At 38.7% G+C, this 24,115-nt stretch overlaps 1 protein-coding gene across 1 annotated transcript in view; it reads right to left on the bottom strand.

Annotated features, from left to right (window-relative positions):
• LEO1 (LEO1 homolog, Paf1/RNA polymerase II complex component) overlaps positions 1-24,115 on the bottom strand; it is a 49,831-nt gene that overhangs the window by 22,065 nt on the left and 3,651 nt on the right. The window contains exons 2-6 of the mRNA XM_060095299.1: positions 13,489-14,247; positions 10,625-10,729; positions 6,195-6,289; positions 5,083-5,228; positions 4,282-4,366 (exon numbers count right to left, since the gene is read on the bottom strand). Coding sequence (XP_059951282.1) covers positions 4,282-4,366; positions 5,083-5,228; positions 6,195-6,289; positions 10,625-10,729; positions 13,489-14,247 — 1,190 coding nt within the window. The remainder of the gene's footprint in view (positions 1-4,281; positions 4,367-5,082; positions 5,229-6,194; positions 6,290-10,624; positions 10,730-13,488; positions 14,248-24,115) is intronic.

Raw genomic sequence — 24,115 nt, 5'->3', positions numbered from 1 at the left:
TGTGATACACCATATTCACAAATTGAAGAAGAAAAACCATATGATCATCTCAATAGATGCAGAAAAAGCTTTTGACAAAATTCAACACCGATTTATGCTAAAAACTGTTCAGAAAGTGGGCACAGAGGGAACCTACTGCAACATAATAAAGGCCATGTATGACAAACCCACAGCAAACAACATTCTCAATGGTGAAAAAGTGAAAGCATTTCCTCTAAGATCAGGAACAAGACAAGGATGTCCACTCTCACCACTATTATTCAACATAGTTTTGGAAGTCCTAGCCATGCCAATCAGAGAAAAAAAAGAAATAAAAGGAATACAAATTGGAAAAGAAGTAAAACTGTCACTGTTTGCAGATGACATGATACTATACATAGAGAATCCTAAAGATGCCACCAGAAAACTACTAGAGCTAATCAATGAATTTGGTAAAGTTGCAGGATACAAAATTAATGCACAGAAATCTCTTGCATTCCTATACACTAACAATGAAAGATCAGAAAGAGAAATTAAGGAAACAATTCCATTCACCACTGCAACAAAAAGAATAAAACACCTAGGAATGAACCTACCTAAGGAGGTAAAAGACCTGTACTCAGAAAACTGTAAGACACTGATGAAAGAAACCAAAGATGACACAAACAGATGAAGAAGATATACCATGTTCTTGGATTGGAAGAATCAATACTGTGAAAATGACTATACTACCCAAAGCAATCTACAGATCAATGCAATCCCTATCAAATTACCAATGGCATTTTTTACAGAACTAAAACAAAAAACATTAAAATTTGTATGGAGACACAAAACACCCTGAATAGCCAAAGCAATCTTGAGGGGAAAAAAACGGAGCTGGAGGAATCGGACTCCCTGACTTCAGACTATACTACAAAGCTACAGTAATCAAGACAAAATGGTACTGGCTCAAAAAGAGAAATATAGATCAATGGAACAGGATAGAAAGCCCAGAGATAAACCCACACACCTATGGTCAACTAATCTATGACAAAGGAGGCTAGGATATACAATGGAGAAAAGACAGTCTCTTCAATAAGTGGTGCTGGAGAAACTGGACAGGTACATGTAAAAAGGATGAAATTAGAACACTCCCTAACACCATACACAAAAATAAATTCAAAATGGATTAAAGACCTAAATGTAAGACCAGACACTATAAAACTCTAAGAGGAAAACACAGGAAGAACACTCTTTGACATAAATCACAGCAAGATCTTTTTTGACCCACCTCCTAGAGTAATGGAAATAAAAACAAAAATAAACAAATGGGACCTAATGACACTTAAAAGCTTTTGCACAGCAAAGGACTATAAACAAGATGAAAAGACAACGCTCAGAATGGGAGAAAATATTTGCAAATGCATCAATGGACAAAGGATTAGTCTCCAAAATATATAAACAGCTCAATATTAAAAAAACATACAACCTAATCAGAAAAATGGGCAGAAGACCTAAATAGACATTTCTCTAAAGAAGACATACAGATGGCCAAGAGGCACATGAAAAGCTGCTCAACATTACTGATTATTAGAGAAATGCAAATCAAAACTACAGTGAGGTATCACCTCACACTGGTTAGAATGGGCATCATCAGAAAATCTACAAACAACAAATGCTGGACAGGGTGTGGAGAAAAGCGATCTCTCTTGCACTATTGGTGGGAATGTAAATTGATACAGCCACTATGGAGAACAGTACGGAAGTTCCTTAAAAAACTAAAAGTAGAATTACCATATGACCCAGCAATCCCACTACTGGGAAAAGAGAAAAGCATAATTCAAAAAGACACATGCACCCCAGTGTTCATTACAGCACTATTTACAATAGCCAGGTCATGGAAGGAACCTAAATGTCCATCAATAGATGAACGGATAAAGAAGACGAATGGTACATATATACAATGGAATATTACTCAGCCATAAAAAGGAACGAGGGCTTCCCTGCTGGCGCAGTGGTTGAGAGCCTGCCTGCCGATGCAGGGGACGTGGGTTCGTGCCCCGGTCTGGGAAGATCCCAAATGCCACGGAGCGGCTAGGCCCGTGAGCCATGGCCGCTGAGTCTGCGCGTCCGGAGCCTGTGCTCCGCAACGGAAGAGGCCACAGCAGTGAGAGGCCCGCGTACCACAAAAAAAAAGGAAAGAAATAGGGTCATTTGTAGAGACGTGGATGGACCTAGAGACTGTCATACAGAGTCAAGTAAGTCAGAAAGAGAAAAACAAATATCGTATATTAACACATATATGCGGAATCTAGAAAAATGGTACAGATGAACCAGTTTGCAAGGCATAAATAAAGACACAGATGTAGAGAACAAATGTATGGACACCAAGGGGGAAAGCATAGGGGCGGGGGGGAAGGGGAGGATGAATTGGGAGATTGGAATTGATGACATATATACACTAATATGTATAAAATAGATAACTAATAAGAACCTGCTGTATAAAAAATAATTAAAATTTTTTAAAATAAAAAATAAAAGTCTGTTATACACTGACATTTTGTACTCTAAGCACCAAGGTTTTAGAGTAAACTACTTATTTCTAAACTCTGATGCCTATACTACAGTCTGATTTACATCGTCTTAAAATACAGATACATTGACACTGCTGATGTATCATGATAGAACGTGAGGGGAAAATGCAAAAATCAATAAAAAGTAAACAAATAAGGCACTATCACATTCATTTATATAAATGGTGAGAAAGAAAGGCAACAGAATAATGCCAGAGGTACTAAAACAGGCATGAAAAATTCACAGTGCTCAGCCTAAATCAACAGATACACATGTTCTGAGGAAAGATATTAAGAGATAACCTAATGGAGACCGGGGTGGGGTTTGGGGTGGGGAAGCAAGGGTAAGAACAGCAAAACATCAAAAATAGTCTAAGTACTATTCTTATTAATTGTGTGACCCTGACCAAGTTAATGGTGCCTGTTTATCTCCATTTTTTCATTTGATTTGCATTTCCATTAAGAGGGAGGAGTAATGACATTTCACTGAAAAGCTTTGGAAGCCCATGCATTTTAGGGAAACCACTTATATCAAGGTTCTTTAGGTACTTGTGGATCTATCACACTTGAAGATATGGAATTACTCTAAAGTTTCAGCCCCGGAATTCAAAGAATGCCAGACTGCCACTTCTTAATATTTTAACACCATGTACAACATCCACAAGGAAAAAAAAAAAGTATTTACAGGAAATCGTTCAGATTTAAGAATTTTAAACGCATAGCTCCAATTTCAGTATCATGAGTTCAACTGCTTCTTGTTTCTTGTTTTTTAATTAATTAATTTATTTATTTATCTATTTTTGGCTGCACTGGGTCTCCGTTGCTGCGTGCGGGCTTTCTCTAGCACGGCAAGCTGGGGCTACTCTTCATTGCAGTGCGCGGGCTTCTCATTGCAGTGGCTTCTCTTGGTGCAGAGCACGGGCTCTAGGTGCGTGGGCTTCAGTAGTTGTGGCACGTGGGCTCAGTAGTCGTGGCTCAAGGGCTCTAAAGCGCAGGCTCAGTAGTTGTGGGGCACAGGCTTAGTTGCTCCACGGCATGTGGGATCCTCCCGGACCAGGGATCGAACCCATTTCCCCTGCATTCTCAGGCAGATTCTTAACCACTGCGCCACCAGGGAAGTCCCAACTGCTCCTCGTTCTTTGCTACAGCTCAGCTCTAAAGCATCTGCTTAAACTTACATCCTCCTTGATTAAAGGAAGATTAGAGGCCGTCCTTGGATAGAGGTAACCAGATAATACAAGGTATCAAAGAGAAGCATTAGGAATTTAGTACAATAAAAATCTCTCCTAATAGTGAACAAGAACAATTGGAAGAATACAAAGACAGCCATATGGGTAAAGTGTTAGGTACTAGTAATAAATTCTCCTTTTGTATCTGATTTGTTTATCCATCGATCAAAGAGCCTGAAGAAATTCCCCTTGCAGGAAGTTGTTAGAACTTAACCCACAGTATGTATGGAGGTAGCTGTTCTAAACACCAAACCACAGTACAACTTATTCTGAAGGAAGTAGCTAATAATTTTTTTAAAGCATGAAAAAAGTTTAACAGTGAGAAAAGTAACAGAAAAGTGACACCTTTTACAGAGAAAAAGCTACGTATTTTCTTTCTAAAAATATTCTGAAAAGGTAGATAATCTGTTTGTTGATAAAACAAGAAACATAAAAAATCATTTTCAAAAGCTCAAGTCTCAAGTTAATATTCCCAGGTTTTACTTTATAAAAGAAGAAAAAAAAAAAACACAGAATAGTACCTTTAATTTTAACCTGGTTCTACCTTCTTCATCCAGCATTTCCTCATCTTCAAATTCATCTTCATAATATTGAGGATCAAAAGGTCTACAAATTGTTTTTAAAATAAGCTATTAATCACATTTTATAAGAAATATCATTACTATTATATAATGCAACTCTAAAAAATCACAATTAAAAATCATAATGGTCAACTATAAGGAAGCATTCAAATTACTGTACCTTCTTGAAATTTGGTGTTAATACATATTGCTTGAAATAAAGTGCAAGCAAGGCTAAATGTTCAAACTATTCTTTTTTCTTTTATATCTTCCAAAGAGTAGACTACACATACTCTAGCTTTCCACATCATTTTGCTTAGGGAAAAAATTTTAAATTGCACAAGAGCTTGCATGTTACTTAGTGAATAATAGCCATCAACACTGTTTAACTGTCCAAAACCATTAGTTTTTCTAGATCCACAATGGCTGCTACAGTAGACATTTGCAGTTTCTCTAGCAAACTTCACCACTCTCAATTCCAGCTTTTTCAAGGATCCAATAGTCAGAAACAACCAAAGACTTGTGGTGTCTGTTAATTCGTAAGAAATACCAGACTGCTAAAAACAATTACAAGCATTAAAAGTCTCCTTTACCAATAGTCCATACTTTTTCTATCATAGTATATACTTGATTTATTTTTTCAGAGCTACGTAACCAGTTTTCCATTTTTGTGATTAGTCAACTCATACAAAATAAGAAAAATATCAACATTCTACATATTTCTATCCAACATTAAAAAACACTATTAACTGATCCCCTTACCTGGGCTCTACACTGAGAAAGTTGGGCAGCTTAACAAAATACAAGTCATTTCCTAAATCAGTGTTTACTTTGGGTATTTCTACTTCTATTCTGGTCTCAGGAATTGGCTCCTCCTCCTGTTGATCCTGAGGCAATCCATTTTCATCCTAGTAAAAGAGTCACAGAATTTTAGATCTTGATGGGACCTTAGAGGTGGTCTAGCTCAACTTCCACACTTTAATTGCTTAGGCAGATAAGAAGTATAATGAGGTATGACTTTAGGGCTAACATCCATCCCTACCAACCAACTCCCCAAAAACCTCATGGAAAACAAGATCTGTTTGGAAGCATCGATATAAGAAAATATCTCTTTTGTGATAAATCTACCTTCCACATATTCACCGATAGAAGTGTGAAATTAATCGGCACTTCAATATGAAGTCACTCTATCAATTAAAATCAGAGAAGATTATCAACAAAACACAAAAAACATTTAAATCAATGGTTCTCAATTCACAGGTCCTTGCAGTCTAGTCTCTTAAGGTATGGCGCCAACCTCATGCTGGGCAGTTCTTTCTTCCTCTTTCTTTCTTTCTTTTTCTTATCCTTTTTTTCCCAGTGATAACATCTTGCAAAACTATAGTGCAATATCACAACCAGGAGACTGACCCTGATACAGGCAGACACAGGACATTTCCATCACCACAAAGATTCATGCTGCCCTTTTACAGTCAGATCCACTTCCCTCTTGCCCTCATCCCTCCTTAATCTCCATTAATCTCTTCTCCATTTCTACAATTCTGTCATTTCAAGAATGTTATATAAGTGAATTCATACAGTATGTAACCTTTTGGGACTGGCTTTTTCTCACTCAGCATAATTCCCTGGAACTTCATCCAAGTTGCTGCATATATCAATAGTTAAATCCTTTTCATTGCTCAGTAGTATTCTGTGGATGGATGTGCCATGGCAGTTATTTCTAATCCTCCTTATAACCAAGTGTTCCCTAATTAACTGAGAATGTCACTTGTGTGTTGTATTTTCATACTGCAATTCATTTATCGACTTCCTCTTCCCAGCATAGAAGACAGATTTAATACCCTCCTCCAATTCTCACTGGTAATTCTACTTACAACAGGCTGTCCTGGAGTGGGTGGTTTATCTTCCCCATCACTCCCTGAAGATATATCATCTGCACCTCCAAAGAGATCCATGGTTCCACTATTATCTTCCATATAGGAGAAAAAAATGCTCAGTATTAATATCTATAACAATGATTCTTCAAAGCTATCACTTCAACATATTCCCAAGGTATCTAAACCAAGCTCCCAGAAACCACTCAAACACAAATCTGAGTCTGGCTCTCAAAGATCTGACGAGAATGTCTGTGGAGAGGGAAGGGAGCAAGTCCAGTGAAGGGCAAAGCTGCACAGGAGGCACTCCTTTCTCCTTTCACTTACTGCATCCTTGTTCTTCCACTTTCCTTTATTCCCCCAGAGCCCAAAAATATCCTCCTACAATCTAGATACTCAAATTTGGGGCTTAAGCACTCTACACAGGCTTATTCTCTATAGAGTCCCTCAAGTTTTAAAATTACAGGTCCATGTCTACCCAGGTCCCCTGCCTCTCAAGCAGAACTTCACCCAGGTATAGGCAAAACAACATCAACAACCATCTGTAATAAATCAATAAATCAAGGTGGGGTAGTAGAGGAAGTGACAAGACGATAGGAGGGCAGTCAAAAAGTAGACTGCTTGAAATTAGGGTTATAAAAGAGTTATGATTATTGGTAATGACATGATCTAGGATAAAACCATGGGAGTGAGTTACTGAGACAAGGTGAAGGACAGATCACAGAAAAAGAAGAGGCAACAACAACAACAAAAAAAGGCAACCTATTAGAATGGCCAAAATTCAGAACCCTGACAACACCAAATGCTGACAAAAATGTGGAGCAACAGGAACTCTCATTCACTGATGGTGGGAATGCAAAATGGTACACCCACTTTGGAGGACAGTCTGGCAGTTTCTTACCAAACTAAACATACTCTTACCACATGCCCCAGAAATTGTGCTCCTTGGTATCTGCCCAAAGGATCTGCAAACTTATATCCACATGAAAACTTGCACACGAATGTTTACAGCAGCTTTACTCATAACTGTCAAAACTCAGAAGCAACCAAGATGTCCTTCAGTAGGTGAATAGATAAACTGGTACATCCAGACAATGGAATACAGGAATACCTCGGAGACATCTTGGGTTTGGTTCCAGACCACCACAATAAAGTGAATATTGCAATAAAGTAAGTCACATGAAATTTTTGGTTTCCCAAGGCATATAAAAGTTGTATTTACACTATGCAGTAGTCTATTAGGTGTGCAAAAGCATTATGTCTAAAAAAATGTACGTATCTTAATTTTAAAACACTTTAAATTTTAAAATTATGAAATATTTTTATTGCTAAAAAATGCTAACTGGGCTTCCCTGGTGGTGCAGTGGTTGAGAGTCCGCCTGCCGATGCAGGGGACACGGGTTCGTGCCCCGGTCCGGGAAGATCCCACATGCCACGGAGCGGCTGGGCCCATGAGCCATGGCCGCTGAGTCTGTGTGTCCGGAGCCTGTGCTCCGCAACGGAAGAGGCCACAGTAGTGAGAGGCCCGTGTACTGCAAAAAAAAAAAAAAAAAAAAAAAAAGGGCTTCCCTGGTGGCACAGTGGTTGAGAGTCCGCCTGCCAATGCAGGGGACACGGGTTCGTGCCCCGGTCCGGGAAGATCCCACATGCTGCGGAGCGGCTGGGCCCGTGAGCCATGGCCGCTGAGCCTGCGGGTCCAGAGCCTGTGCTCCGCAATGGGAGAGGCCACAACAGTGGGAGGCCCGCATACTGCAAAAAAAAAAAAAAAAAAAAAAAATGCTAACCATCATCTGAGCCTTCAGTGAATCATAATCTTTTTGCTGGTGGAGGGTTTGAAATATCACAAGAATTATCAAAATGTTACACAGAGATATGACGTAAGCAAAAGCTGTTAGAAAAATGGCGCCAACAGACTTGCTCAATGCACGGTTATCACAAACCTTCAATTTGCAAAGGACACAGTATCTGAGATGCACAATAAACTGAACTGCAATATTACAAGGTATGCCTATATTACTCAGTGCTAAAAAGAAATGAGCTGTAAAACCATGAACGACATGGAGGACACTTAAATACATATTACTAAGTGAAAGAAGTCAATCTAAAAAGGCTACTTACTATATGATTCCAACTATGACATTCTGGAAAAGGCAAAACTATGGAGACAGTAAAAAGATCATTGGTTGCCAGAGGTTAGGCAGGAGGGAGGGATGAACAGGCAGAGCACACAGAATTTTAGGACAGTGAAACTATTCTGTATGACATGAAGATGGTGGATCCATGTCATCATACATTTTTCCAAACCCATAGAATGTACAATACCAAGAAGTGAACCGTAATGTAAGCTATGGGCTTTGGGTGATTACAATGTGTCATTGTAGGTTCATCAATTGTAACAAATGTACCATTCTGGTGGAGGACGTTGATAGTGGGGCAAGCTATGCTTGAGTGGGGGCAGGGCATATATGAGAATTCTCTACCTTGCCCTCAGTTTTGCTGCAAACCTTAAACTGATCTAAAAAAAAAAAATTTTTTTTTAAAGAGGAGGAAGGAGGAAGGTCACAAGTATTGAAAAGTTCATCTATATGATAAAATCACCAAAACTACAACTCCATCCACCAACACTCTCATGTCCCCACTTGATTATTTTCTTCTTAGGTCTTATCACCATCTAACATTTCATTTACTTATTGTGTTATTAGTCTCCCTACCTTACACTGACCCCACCAGAATATGGGTTCTACAAGGGAGAAGTCTTTAACTGTTTTGATTATTGCTACATCCTGAGTGCACAGAATAGTACTAGTACAAAGCAGATTCTCAATAAATAACTGTAAACAGATAACTAATATATCTAATTCTCACAACAACGCTGTTAGGTAGTTAGCATCACCTCCCTCTTACAGATCAGAAAATTTAAGTGTAGTAAGTAATTAATTTGACCAAAATCATATAGTTGGAAAGTGCAAAGAACCACAGAGATTCTAACTTGGATCATCTGATTCCGAAGTCCATGTACATAGATCTAAAGATCTTTAAGTAAACCCCAGAGCTTGTTCTGTCCAGCTCTCTCCTTTTCTCTCTAGTTGACTCTCTAAATGTTTCCTTTAGTTATACTGTTACTTGTGATAATTTATATAAGCTATTTAACATTAATGCTTAATTACCATTCAGCACAAAAACAGTTGTGCATATCAAACTTATGTTTGCTGTAACTTTTATACTAACATCTTATCTTTACTGTATAGTAATTACCCATTTGAAACGTAGTCACATGAAGAGGTGAACAGGTAGATCTTTTAACCTTACAACAAACCCACCTTACCTAACACTAGGTTTTTATAAACTCTTCATCTAAACCAGAGTTTGGGGACTTCCCTGATGGCGCAGTGGTTAAGAATCCGCCTGCCATTGCAAGGGACACAGGTTCAATCCCTGGTCCGGGAAGATCCCACATGCCAAAGAGCAACTAAGCCCATGCGCCACAATTACTGAGCCTGTGCTCTAGAGCCTGAGAGCCACAACTACTGAAGTCCGCGCGCCTAGAGCCTGTGCTCTGCAACAAGAGAAGCCACTGCAATGAAAAGCCCGTGCACCGCAATGAAGAGTAGCCCCCGCTCACTGCAACTAGAGAAAGCCTGCCCACAGCAACAAAGACCCAATGCAGCCCAAAATTAATTAATTAATTAATTTAAATAAATAAATAAATAAACCATAGCTTGAAGAATATGGTTCTTCATCTGATATTAACCTATTAAGAACTTAAGAACAAGCTAACAGGCTTCCCTGGTGGCGCAGTGGTTAAGAATGCACCTGCCAATGCAGGGGACATGGGTTCGAGCCCTGGTCCGGGAAGATCACACATACCGCGGAGCAACTAAGCCCATGTGCCACAACTACTGAGCCTGCGCTCTAGAGCCTGTGAGCCACAACTACTGAAGCCCGCGTGCCTAGAGCCTGTGCTCTGCAACAACAGGAGCCACAATGAAGAGCCCACACACCGCAACGAAGAGTAGCCCCTGCTCACTGCAACCAGAGAAAGCCCGCACGTATCAACGAAGACCCAACGCAGCCAAAAATAAATAAATAAAATAAATAAATTTATTTAAAAAAAAAAGAACAAGCTAACAAGCTGCGCTGGAACTGTCATTATTCAAACCAAAGAATGGACATTGCCATCTCCACCTCAACCAGAGCCTCAGCCCCTAATAGCAGACTCACTCTGCTATTGAATGAAGCAGGTTCTTCAACTAATTAAGTGCAAGCAGTTTCTCATATCTGTATAACTTGCCTGTGTACACTAAATGTATCCACACTCTCTTCTGTGGGTCTTGCAGTCTGGGGCCAGTGCCCAGGGTTGGGAATGCACTACAGTTAAATGCAGAGACAGGGATGGAAATACAGATATATAAAAGAAGTAATTGGAGTACCTTTTGGTACCTCAGTGTCACTATCTGCTTCTGAATCAGATGCAATTGCATTCTTGCGTTTCATTCGTAAAACTTCATCTTCACTATCACTGCCTCTTGCAGATTCTGTAAGAGGAGAATCAGAAGATCTGCATAATCACAGTCATATCGTTACTTAGAATTCTGTGTTTTAAAAGCAACATTAGGAAAATAAATAAATAAATAAAAGCAACATTAGGGATAAACAAACTGTGGTACACCCATACAATGGAAAACTACTCAGTAATAAGTAAGAATGAACTACTGATACATGTAACGATTTGGGTAAGTCTCAAATGCATTACACTAAGTGAAAGAAAAAAGGTTACATACTGTATGATTCCATTTATATGATGACATTCTCCAAAAGACAAAACTACAGTGACAGAACAGAGCAGTAGTTGTCAAGGGTCACAGGTGGGGAAGTATATAACTACAGAAGGTATAGAATGAGTGGGTTTTCTAGGGTGACAGAACTATTCTGTATCTTGACTGTGGTGGTGGTTACACAAATCTATACATGCATTAACACTAACAGAACTGTACATACACACACAAAAATCAACTTACTATAGTAAATTTTAAAATAAAATTAATAAAAGGAACATTGGTTTCTGTAAGCAGAAAAACTTGAGAGAATGCAAAAAGCAGTACTGAAACTTATAATTAAATTTATATACCACTCATTACAGAAGAAAAAAAAAGAGGTAAAAATATTGCAGGGCTTCCCTGGTGGCGCAGTGGTTGAGAGCCCGCCTGCTGATGCAGGGGACACGGGTTCGTGCCCCGGTCCGGGAAGATCCCACATGCCGCGGAGCGGCTGGGCCCATAAGCCATGGCCGCTGAGCCTGCGCATCCGGAGCCTGTGCTCTGCAACGGGAGGCCCGCGTACCGCAAAAAAAAAAAAAAAAAAAAATTGCAATGGAGGAGACAAATATATCTGGAAGGTACAATTATTTACCTAATTGTAAACTTCAAACATGAACCACTATAATAAAGAAGATGTGGCACATATATACAATGGAATATTACTCAGCCATAAAAAGAAACAAAATTGAGTTATTTGTAGTGAGGTGGATGGACCTAGATTCTGTCATACAGAGTCAGAAAGAGAAAAAAAAAATACCATATGCTAACACATATATATGGAATCTAAAAAAAAAAAAATCATGAAGAACCTAGGGGCAGGATGGGAATAAAGATGCAGATCTACTAGAGAATGGACTTGAGGACATGGGGAGGGGGAAGGGTAAGCTGGGACAAAGTGAGAGAGCGGCATGTATATATATACACTACCAAATGTAAACCCGATAGCTAGTGGGAAGCAGCCCCATAGCACAGGGAGATCAGCTCAGTGCTTTGTGACCACCTAGACAGGTGGGATAGGGAGGGTGGGAGGGAGGGAGACGCAAGAGGGAAGAGATATGGGGATATATGTATATGTATAGCTGATTCACTTTGTTATAAAGCAGAAACTAACACATCTTTGTAAAGCAATTATACTCCAATAAAGATGTTAAAAAAAAAAAAAGAACCATTGTAGAACTAGTTAAGAATTAAGCAGAATGACCAGCTATAAGATTCCTACTATGACCCTAGTTTTATATTAGCCTGCTAGCATTTGGGAAGTAGTGCATGAGCCTTAATGATTTTGGTAACAGTACAAATAACTCTACCCAGAACTAGTTACTGAGTACTTACTGCAGTCCTATAGTCTATATAGACGTATATCCATCGCTGGAAATTTTCTGATCTCCTCTCCTAAATAATGCTAAAATGTGGTCTTGAATGCTATCCTGAGGTATGTACATTACAGGGGAAAAGACCCCCTCTCTCCATACTGCAGCTCTCTAAGAAGACAGGATCAATATGTAATCATAATCAATCACTTATAAAAATGAAGCAATCCAGATATTAATTACTTCAGGAAGACTTCCAACCTAATCAAAGTGACTTTTATATAATACAAAAAAAGAAGATGGCTAATTCTTTTAATATTCTATATGAGAATGTGTTAACTTCAGGAAAATAGTGTAAATGACCATTATAAAACGGGGTCCAGGAGCCAAAGTTCAGCTCTGTGTACCCTGCTGTCTTTAGGGAATGAATGTTCTGATCCAAGCACATGTCCCCAGGATGAGGATGCATGTGTCAAGCTATCATAGCTCATTGGGATCATCCAGCTGTGTTTTCACTTTCTGGATATTATGCTCCCCAGGTAACCTCCTGATTGTTATAATTTAGAACCCAATGTAGATTTTCCCCCAAAGGAAAGGATACAATGATAAGAGAGAAATAATTGATGCTCTTGAAACAAACAATTTTGCAATTCAATTTTTATAGTTTCCTGTGAATTTGATTAGTTTGAGTAAACTCCTTGGAGCCTGATTACCTCTGGAGGACGAAATTTTGGATCTCAAATAAACTGAGCTGGAACCTGGTGTTCACACCTCATTTTAGCTACCCTATGGGGGAGTTTCAATGGTATTGGGTTTTTTCGCCCAAGCAAATCTATTCTCACCTGAGGCATGCTCTTAGTTACCCACAAAAATGGAACTATTTGATATCTAGCTACTTTAGCACTATACATCTTTCTCTAAGACTTTCCTCTTTAAATTTTTTTCTTCCTCATCTATCATATATTAAATGGAAGGGGAATAGAGAGAAATAATACATGGATTAGGAAAATGTTTAAAGGCAAAATGTATAGAGTTAGAAAAGGCTAAAATGGAGGGACAGAAGAGAAAAAACAGGGTACTAAAAGTAGGAATGTGAAAAGAATAAATGAGCCCCTGCTGTACCTTAATGCTTCTACTAAACCATTATGGTTCTCATAAATGTATTACCTGACTTACGGTCCTGTTCCTCTTCATCATCTGAATGCCTGGGTTCTTCATCCGAGGCCTGTGGCCTTTCATCATCAGAATTTTGCATTTTCTCCTCATCAGACAACTGTGGCCGCTCTTCATCATCAGAATTCTGTTTCTCATCATCATTATCAGAAGCTGCTGGCCGTTCATCATCAGAATTAGCCTTCTCCTCCTCAGACAGTTGTTGTCTCTCATCATCTGAAAGCTGAGGCCTCTCCTCATCATCTGTGTTCTGCGTTTTCTCATCATCATCATCAGAATTCTGCAGTTTATCTTCATCAGATACTTGTGCCCTCTCCTCATCATCAGAATTTTGCATCTTTTCATCATCTGACTGGTCACTTTTATCTTCTCTGCACCATTTTTCATCATCTGAATGTGCTTTTTCAGAACCTTCCACTTCTGAGTGATGGCTCCCTCCATCTGATCTATGACCTTCATCGTCATCGTCATTGTGGGCTTCTGATCCACTGTGCTGATCTACATCTGAGGGATCATTGTCTTCATGGTCAGAACGCTCAGAAGCTTCTGATCTATTGTCTGAGCCTTCAGAGTGATTATCACTCCCACTATGATGAGAAGCTCCCTCATCCTCACTGTCATCTCCAAACAGTTCCTTATTACTTGGTTTTCCTGAGTCATCTCTTTCATCTTGATCACTTTCACTTCCAGAGGCATTACTGCCAGAAGCAACATTCTCTTGATCAGAATCTGAGCCTGATCCAGAATCAGAATCTATGGGATCATATAAACACAGGGTGATGTAAGCAAAAAAAAAGCAGAATAAGGCATACCAAAAGTCCATCCCAACATAAAAGCAATGAAAAAACTTGCCAAAAGCTGTTAGCATCTATTTTCTCAGACTCTGGAAACTAACTAAAAGTTGCAGCAACCAAGGGAATGCCTAACAAGAAAAAATAGGTGAGTCTCAGTAAGAAAAAAGGGGTGTTTCAACATTTCCCCCCACCCCCAACCCACCCCTTGGTCAAGGGTGCCTTGAAAATAATAGCCCAAATTTCTGGTGCATGTACCACTAACGGAGGAAGCAGAAGGCACCTCATTTGCAAAGAATCATGGTTGTTGGTTTTGATCTGTCTGGTGGATCACTGAAGGGACTGGCTCAAAGGGCTTGACTTTATCTTACCTAACTTGGAACTCTCTTGTTGCTAAGGAAGCTACCTGAGAGTGTTGGTCAAAAATATTTACAGGCAAATGTATTAGTTGCCTATGTCTGGGATAATGGAAAGCAGTTGAGGCAAACAACAGACTAACTAAAAAGCTTGGGAGAAAAGGCTGAGGAATGACAAAATATAAGGGCTTTTAAAAGCTTCCACAATAAACGAAAAAAAAAAAAAAAAAAGAAAAGGAAAAACACCACCCACAAATTCTTACTGACCTGAAAAGCCATGCACTTGCCCAGGGCTGTACACATGCTCAAGAAAGAACCAAGAAGGCCCTAAGCTCTCACTTCCAGCTGACCTTCAGGCTCTGTGCAAGCAGGAAATGAAGGCAAAGACAGGTTGTAAACAACCTGGTTGAGTGTTGAAAGCATGCCCTAACACATACACAGAGCCAATCTGCAAAGGCTGGGAGTTTTTCATTATTGTTGTTTCTTTTTTTTTGCATTTAAGGAAATCTCTGTCCAATCACTAGCTGACCACTAAGCTAATGGAACAGAGACTTTAGTGGCTATACACAACAAAGACTGCAGACTTTAAAAAATTAGTTCAAAAGAGTCACTAAACAATAACTACTACAACAAAGAGCAACAACAAATGCTGGGGGGGTGGGGGGGAAGAGAGTGCTGTCCTGAGTCACCACATTATAATATTCAAAATGTCCATTTATCAACAAAAAATTATAAGGCCTGCAAAGAAAGAAGGAAGCATGGCCCATACATATGAAAAAAGGCTACACACTGTCCCTGAAGAAGCCCAGTCAATGAAAATGATATCTTACCAAATAGAGAATATCAATAAAAAGACAGATATTATAAAAAAAGAACCAGACAGAAATTCTGGAGTTGGAAAGTACAATAACTGAAATGAAAAATTCACTAAAGGGACTAAACAGCAGATGTGAGTAGGAAGAAAAAAGAATCAGAAAACTTTAAGATATATCAACTGAGATTATCCAGCCTGGTGAACAAAAAGAGAAAAGAACGAAGAAAAATGGAAAGTCTGAAGACTTGTGGGAAACCAGGAAGTGTACCAATCTATGCATAATGGGAGTTCCAGAAGAAAAGAAAAAAGAGAAAGGGACAGAAAGAATATTTCAAGAAATAATAGCCAAAAACTTCCCAAATTTGAAGAAAGACATTGATGTACACATACAAGTTGATCAACAAATACCAAGTAGGATAAAGTTAAAGAGACCCACACCTAGACACATCATTATCAAACTGTCTAAGACAAAGAAAAAAATCCTGAAAGCAGCAAAGCAACAGGTCCCATACAAAGGGATCTTCAATAAGGATAACAGTTGATTTCTCATCAGAAACCATAAAAACCAGGAGGCGGTGGTATGAAATATTCAAAGTGCTCAAAGAAATACTGTCAACCAAGAATTCTATATCCAGCAAAACTATCCTTCAAAAATGAAGAAATTATGAGCAACAACAACAACAAAAGATAAATTGTATTTCCTCAAAATGAAAAGCTTTTATGCAAGAAAGGACATTATCAAAAAAGCGAAAAAACAGCTTACAGAATGGGAGAAAATATTTGCAAACCATATATCTGTCAAGTATATGTATATACTTACAGTATAGTATCCAGAATATATAAAGAATGTTTAAAACAAAAAGACAAAAACCCATTTGAAAAATAGACAATAGACTTGAATAGACATTTCTGCATAGTTATACAAATGAAACAAGTACATGAAAAGATGCTCAACATCATTAGCCTTTAGGAAATGGAAATCAAAACCACAATTAGATATCACTAGACACCAACAGCAATGGCTGTATTTTAAAGAGCAGGGTCGGGGGGAAGTAAAATAAGTATTGGCAAGGACGTGGAGAAACAGAACACTCAAACATTGCTGGTGGTAATTTAAAATGGTCCAGCTGCTATAAAAAATGGTTTGGTTGTTTCTCAAAAAGTAAAACAAAGAATTACCATATGACTCAGCAATTCCACTCCTACATATATACCCAAAAGAACTGAAAACAGGCACTCACACAAGTACTTGGACACAAATAGCATCACTATTTAAAAGCCAAAAGATGGAAACAACCCAATGTCCATCAACAGCTGGATAAACAAATTGGGATATATACACAGAGTGGAATACTATTCAGTCATTAAAAAGAAATGAAGTACTGATACATACTACAATGTGGATGAACTTCAAAAACATGATGGTAAGAGATAGAAATCAGACACAAAGGGCCACATGTTAGGAACTCCCTGGTGGTCCAGTGGTTAGGATGCCACACTCTCACTGCCAAGGGCCCAGGTTCAATCCCTGGTTGGAGAACTAAGATCCCACAAGCCTTGAGGCGCAGCAAAAAAAAAAAAAAAAAAAAAAAAGCCACGTGTTTTATGATTCCATTTGTATGAAATATCCAGAATAGATAAATCCATAGATGCAGAAAGCAGACTGATGGTTCATGGGGGCTAGCAAAAGGAGCAAATGGCAAGTAACTGCTTAATGGGTATGGTGTTTTATTTTGAGGTGATGAAAATGTTTCAGAACTAGACAGAGATAGTGGCTACACAACATTTTAAAGGTACTAAATACCACTGAATTGTTCACTTAAAAATGGCATATTCGGGGACTTCCCCAGTGGTCCAGTGGTAAAGAATGCACCTTCCGGGCCTCCCTGGTGGCGCAAGTGGTTGAGAGTCCGCCTGCCGATGCAGGGGATACGGGTTCGTGCCCCGGTCTGGGAGGATCCCATATGCCGCGGAGCGGCTGGGCCCGTGAGCCGTGGCCGCTGAGCCTGCGCGTCCGGAGCCTGCGCGTCCGGAGCCTGTGCTCCGCAACGGGGGAGGCCACAACAGTGAGAGGCCCGCATACCGCAAAAAAAAAAAAAAAAAAAAAAGAATGCACCTTCCAATGCAGGAGACTCGGGTATGATCCCTGCTCAGGGAACTGAGATCCCACATGCCACAGGGCAACTAAGCCCTCGCGCCACAACTACCGAGCTCGTGCGCCTCAATGAGAGAGCATGCATGCTGCAAACTACAGAGCCCATGCATCCTGGAGCCCGTGCGACACAACTAGATAAAGAAAAAAAATGGCATATTCTGCAACCAAACTGAAAAGAAGTAAAACTGTCACAATTTGCAGATGACATGATATTATATATAGAAAATCCTAAAGACTCCACCAGAAAACTGTTAGAACTAATAAATTCAATAAACTTGCAGGATACAAAATCAATATACAGTTGTGATTCTCTACACTAATAACGAGCTATCAGAAAGAGAAATTAAGAAAACAATCCCATTTACGATTGTATCAAAAAAAGTAAAATACTTAGAATAAATTTAACCAAAAAGGTGAAAGACCTGTACGCTGAAAACACTGATTAAAGAAACTGAAGAAGATACAAATAAATGGAAAGGTATTCCACGCTCATGGATTGGAAGAATCAATATTGTTAAAATGTCCATACTAATTTAAGAAAAAAAAATGTCATGAAGAACCTAGGGGTAAAACAGGAATAAAGACACAGACCTACTTGAGAATGGACTTGAGGATATGGGGAAGGGGAAGGGGAAGCTGTGACAAAGCGAGAGAGAGGCATGGACATATATACACTACCAAATGTAAGGTAGATAGCTAGTGGGAAGCAGCCGCATAGCACAGGGAGATCAGCTCGGTGCTTGGTGACCGCCTGGAGGGGTGGGATAGGGAGGGTGGGAGGGAGGGAGACGCAAGAGGGAAGGGATATGGGAACAGATGTATATGCATAACTGATTCACTGTTATAAAACAGATACTAATAAAAAAAAAAGTCAAATAAATAAATAAATAAATAAATAAAATGTCCATACTACCCAAAGCAATCTACATATTGAACACAATCCCTATAAAACTTCCAATGGCATTTTTTCACAGATATAGAACAAAGAACTCTAAAATTTGTATGGAACAACAACAAAAAAACCCCAAATAGCCAAAGCAATCTTGAGATAAAAGAATAAAGCTGGAGGCATCATGCCCTTGATTTCAAACTGTATTACAGACACATAAATCAATGGAACAGAATAAAGAGCTCAGAAATAAACCCACACATATATGGTCAATTAACTTACAACAAAGGAACCAAGCCAAGAATACACAATGGGGAAAGGATAGTCTCTTCAATAAATGGTGTTGGGAAAACTGGACAGCAACATGCAAAAGAATGAAACTGGACCACTATCTTACACCATATACCAAATTTAACTCTAAATGGATTAGACTTAAATTTTAGACCTGAAACCATAAAACTCCTAGAAGAAAACAGGCAGTAAGCTCCTTGACATGGTCTTGGTTATCATTTTTTGGACTTGACACCAAAAGCAAAGGCAACTAAAGCAAAAATAAACAAGTGTGACACATCAAACTAAAAAGCTTCTATACGACAAAGGAAGCCATCAACAAAATGAAAAGGTAACCTACTGAATGGGATAAAATATTTGCAAATTATATATCTGATAAAGGGTTAATATCCAAAATATGTAAAGAACTCATACTACTCAATAGCAAACAAACAAACAATACAATTAAAAAATGGGCAGAAGACCTGAATAGACACTTTCCTGAAAGAGACAGATGGCCAACAGGTACATAAAAAGATGCTCAACATCACTAATCAGAGAAATGAAAATCAAAACCACAGTTAGAATGGCTATTTTCAAAAAGACAAGAAGTAACAAGTGTTGGAGAGGATGTGGAGAAAAGGGAACACTTGTAATTGTTGGTAGGTCTGTAAAGTGCTCCAGTCACTATGGAAAACATTATGAAAATGCTTCAGAAAAAGAACAGAACTACTATATGATCCAGCTATTCCACTTCTGGGTATCTACCCAAAGAACACAGAAATACTAATTTGAAAAGATATATGCATGTCTATGTTCACTGCAGCATTATTTACAATAGCCAAGATATGGAAACAACCTAAGTGTGCATCTAGAGATAAATGGACAAAGAAAATGTGGTGTATATATACAATAAAATACTATTCATGCCACTGTAAATATGACATATATATATAATGGAATATTATTCAACCATAAAAAAGAAGGAAATCTTGGGAATTCCCTGGCGGTCCAGTGGTTAGGACTGGGCGCTTCCATGGCAGGGGCCCCGGGTTCGGGGAACTAAGATCCCACAAGCCACGTGGCACAGCCAAAGAAAAAAGGAAGGAAATCTTGCTATTTACAACAACATGGATGGATCTTGAGGGCATTATGCTAGGTAAAATAAGCAGACAGAGAAAGACAAATACTGTATGTATGATATCACTTATATTTGGGATCTAAAAAAACAAAAACACAAAGCTCATAGATACGGAGAATAAATTGGTGGTTGTTAGAGACTGAGGGAAGGGGGAGAGGTGGGCAAAATGGGTGAAGGGAGCCAGAAGATACAAACTTCCAGTTATAAAAAAAATAAGTCATGGGGATGTAATATACAGCATGGTGACTACAGTTAATAGACTGTATTGCATATTTGAAAGTTGCTAAGAGAGTAGATTTTAACAGTTCTCATCACAGTAAGATAAATTCTGTAACAAGGTATGGTGACAAATGTTAACTAGACTTACTGTGGTGATCATTTCACAATATATATAAATATCAAATCATTATGTTGTACACATGGAACTAATGTTGTATGTCAATTATACCTTAATAAAAATAAAATAGATGGTAAATTTTATGTTATGTAAATCTCACCTCAATAAAAACAAATTTAGAGTTTGTTGCCAGTGCCCTACAAGAAATGCTAAAGGGAGTCCTTCAGGCCGAAATGAAAGGACAATGGGCAGTAACTTGAATCCACAAGAAGAAATAAAGAACACCAGTAAAGGTAACTGAACAGGTGAGTATAAAGGTCAGTATTAATGTATTTCTAGTTAGTGACTCCTCTTTTTTCATAAGATTTAATTTAAAAGACAATTGTATAAAACAATAATTATAGATCTACATCACTGGGCAGTGTATAAAGATGTAACTTGTGACAACAATAAAAAGGTGAGAGGACGGAGCTATATAGAAAAAAAGTTTTTGTATACTATTGAAACTAAGTTGGTATTAATACAAACTAGATTGTTAGAAATTAAGATTAATTGTAGTCACCAGAGTAACCATTAAGAAAGTTACTAAAACTAAAAATATACAGACAAAGAAACAAGAAGGGAATCACAACAGTACACTACAGAAAAAGCAGTCATAAAGGAAGACAGTAATAAGAATTGAGGAACAAAAAAGACATGACATAGAAAATAAATATCAAAATGGCAGAAGTCCTTCCTTACTGGTAATTACTTTAAATGTAAATAAATCAACTTCTCCCATGAAAAGGCAGAAACTGGTAGGATGAATTTTAAAAATGATCCATCCTGGGACTTCCCTGGTGGCGCAGTGGTTAAGAATCCGCCTGCCAATGCAGGGGACGCAGGTTCGAGCCCTGGTCCGGGAAGATCCCACATGCCGCAGAGCAACTAAGCCCGTGCACCACAACTACTGAGCCTGTGCTCTAAAGCCCACAAGCCACTGCTACTGAAGCCCGTGTGCCTAGAGCCCGTGCTCTGCAACAAGAGAAGCCACCACGAGAAGCCCACGCACTGCAACAAAGAATAGCCCCTGCTCCCTGCAACTAGAGAAAGCCCGCATGCACCAACAAAGACCCAACGCAGCCAAAAATAAATAAATAATTAAAAAAAAATCCATCTATATGCTGTCTACAGGACAGTCTCTTTAGAACCAATACAACACGTATAGGTTGAAAGTGAAAAAAATGGAAAAAGATATTCCATGTAAACAGCAACCAAAAAGCACAGTAGTTATACTAATATCAGGCAAAATAAGTCTTAAGAAAAATTGTTAGAAAAGACAAAAAAGGACATCATAAAATGATAAAAGGGTCAATCTAACATGAAGATATAATAATTTAAAACATATATGCACCTGCATGTAAATCAATGAAGTTACAACACACCCTGACACCATACACAAAAATAAACTCAAAATGGCTTAAAGACTTAAACATAAGACATGACACCATAAAACTCCTAGAAGAGAACACAGGCAAAAAATTCTGACATAAATTGTACCAATGTTTTCTTAGGTCAGTATACCAAGGCAATAGAAATAAAAGCAAAAATAAACAAATGGGACCTAATCAAACTTACAAGCTTTTGCACAGCAAAGGAAACCATAAGCAAAATGAAAAGACAACATACAGACTGGGAGAAAATATTTGCAATTGATGAGACCAACAAGGGCTTAATTTCCAAAATATACCAATAGCTCATACAACTCAATAACAAAAAAACAAACAACCCAATCAAAAAATGGGCAGAAGATCTAAACAGACATTTCTCCAAAGATGACATACAGATAGCCAACAGGACCATGAAAAGATGCTCAACATAGCTAATTATTAGAGAAATGCAAATCAAAACTACAATGAGGTACCACGTCACACCAGTCAGAATGGCCATCATTAAAAAAGTCTACAGATGGGCTTCCCTGGTGGCGCAGTGGTTGAGAGTCCGCCTGCCGATGCTGGAGACACGGGTTTGTGTCCCGGTCCGGGAAGATCCCACATGCCGCGGAGCAGCTAGGCCCGTGAGCCATGGTCGCTGAGTCTGCGCGTCCGGAGCCTGTGCTCCGCAACGGGAGAGGCCACAACAGTGAGAGGCCCGCGTACCGCAAAAAAAAAAAAAAAAAAAAGTCTACAGGTAACAAATGCTGGAGAGGGTGTGGAGAAAGGAAACCTTCCTACACTGTTGGTGTGAAAGTAAATTGGTGCAGCCACTATGGAGAACAGTATGGAGGTTCCTCAAAAAACTAAAAACAGAGTTGCCATATGATCCAGCAATGCTACTTCTGGGCAAATATCCAGACAAAACTATAATTCAAAAAGATACATGCACTCCTATGTTCATAGCAGCACTGTTCACAATAGCCAAGACATGGAAACAACCTAAATGTCCATAGATAGATGGATGGATAAAGAAGATGTGAGATACATACATATATATATATGATATATACATAAATATCATATATATGTATACACACACATATACACACAATGGAATATAAAAAAAGAATGAAATAATGCCATTTGCAGCTACGTGGATGGACCTAGAGATAATCCTACTAAGTGAAGTAAGTCAGAAAGAAAAAGACAAATACCATAGGATATCACTTATGTGTGGAATCTAAAATATGACACAAATGAACTTATCTACGAAACAGAAAAAGACTCACAGGCACAGGGAACAGACCTGTGGTTGCAAAGTGGGAGTGGGGGTGGGAGAGGGTTGGATTGAGAGTTTGGGACTAGCAGATGCAAACTATTATATACACTGAGTTGGCCACAAAGTTCATTCGGTTTTAAGTAAAAACAAAATACACTCTTTTCATTTTCACCAAGAACTTTATTAAATGTATTCATTAACCAAACGAACTTTTTGGCCAACCCAACAGAATGAATAAACAACAAGGTCCTATTGCATAGCACAGGGAACTATATTCAATATCCTGTAATAAATCATAATGGAAAAGAATATGAAAAAAATATGTAATATATATGTATATGTATATATGTATAATATATAACTGAATCACTGTGCTGTACACCAGAAACTAACACAACATTGTAAATCAACTACACTTCAATAAAATATATATATATATATATATGCACCAAAAGAAAATAAAAACACCAACAGAATTTAAGGAAGAAATAGACAGTTCAACAGTAACAATTGGAAACTTCAAATACCCCACTTTCAATAATGGTCAGAACAAAAAGAAGAGCAGGGCTTCCCTGGTGGCGCAGTGGTTGAGAATCTGCCTGCCAATGCAGGGGACAGGGGTTCGAGCCCTGGTCTGGGAAGATCCCACATGCCGCGGAGCAACTAGCCCCGTGAGCCACAAATACTGAGCCTGCGCGTCTGGAGCCTGTGCTCCGCAACGAGAGGCCGCGATAGTGAGAGGCCCGTGCACCGCGATGAGGAGTGGCCCCCACTTGCCGCAAGTAGAGAAAGCCCTCACACAGAAACGAAGAGCCAACACAGCCATAAATAAATAAATAAATAATTAATTAAAAAAAAAAAAAAGAAGAGCAGTAAGGAAAAAGAGGACTTGAACAATGCTATAAAACAACCAGGCATAATAGAAATCAGTCGAACTCTCCACTCAACAGAAGAATATACATTCTTCCCAACTGCACATGCAACATTCTCCAAGACAGACCATAATTTTAGGACACAAAACAAGTCTCAATAAATTTGAAAAGACTAAAATAATACAAAGTATGTTCTCTGACCACAACAGAATAAAACTGAAATCAATCACAGAAAAAAATCTGGAAAATTCACAAATATGTGGAAATTAAACAATGCACTCAAACAATCAATGGTGCAAAGA

Source organism: Mesoplodon densirostris, chromosome 4 (assembly GCF_025265405.1).
Source record: "Mesoplodon densirostris isolate mMesDen1 chromosome 4, mMesDen1 primary haplotype, whole genome shotgun sequence".
Lineage (NCBI taxonomy): Eukaryota > Metazoa > Chordata > Mammalia > Artiodactyla > Ziphiidae > Mesoplodon > Mesoplodon densirostris.
This window is presented reverse-complemented; position numbering and strand designations above follow the sequence as displayed.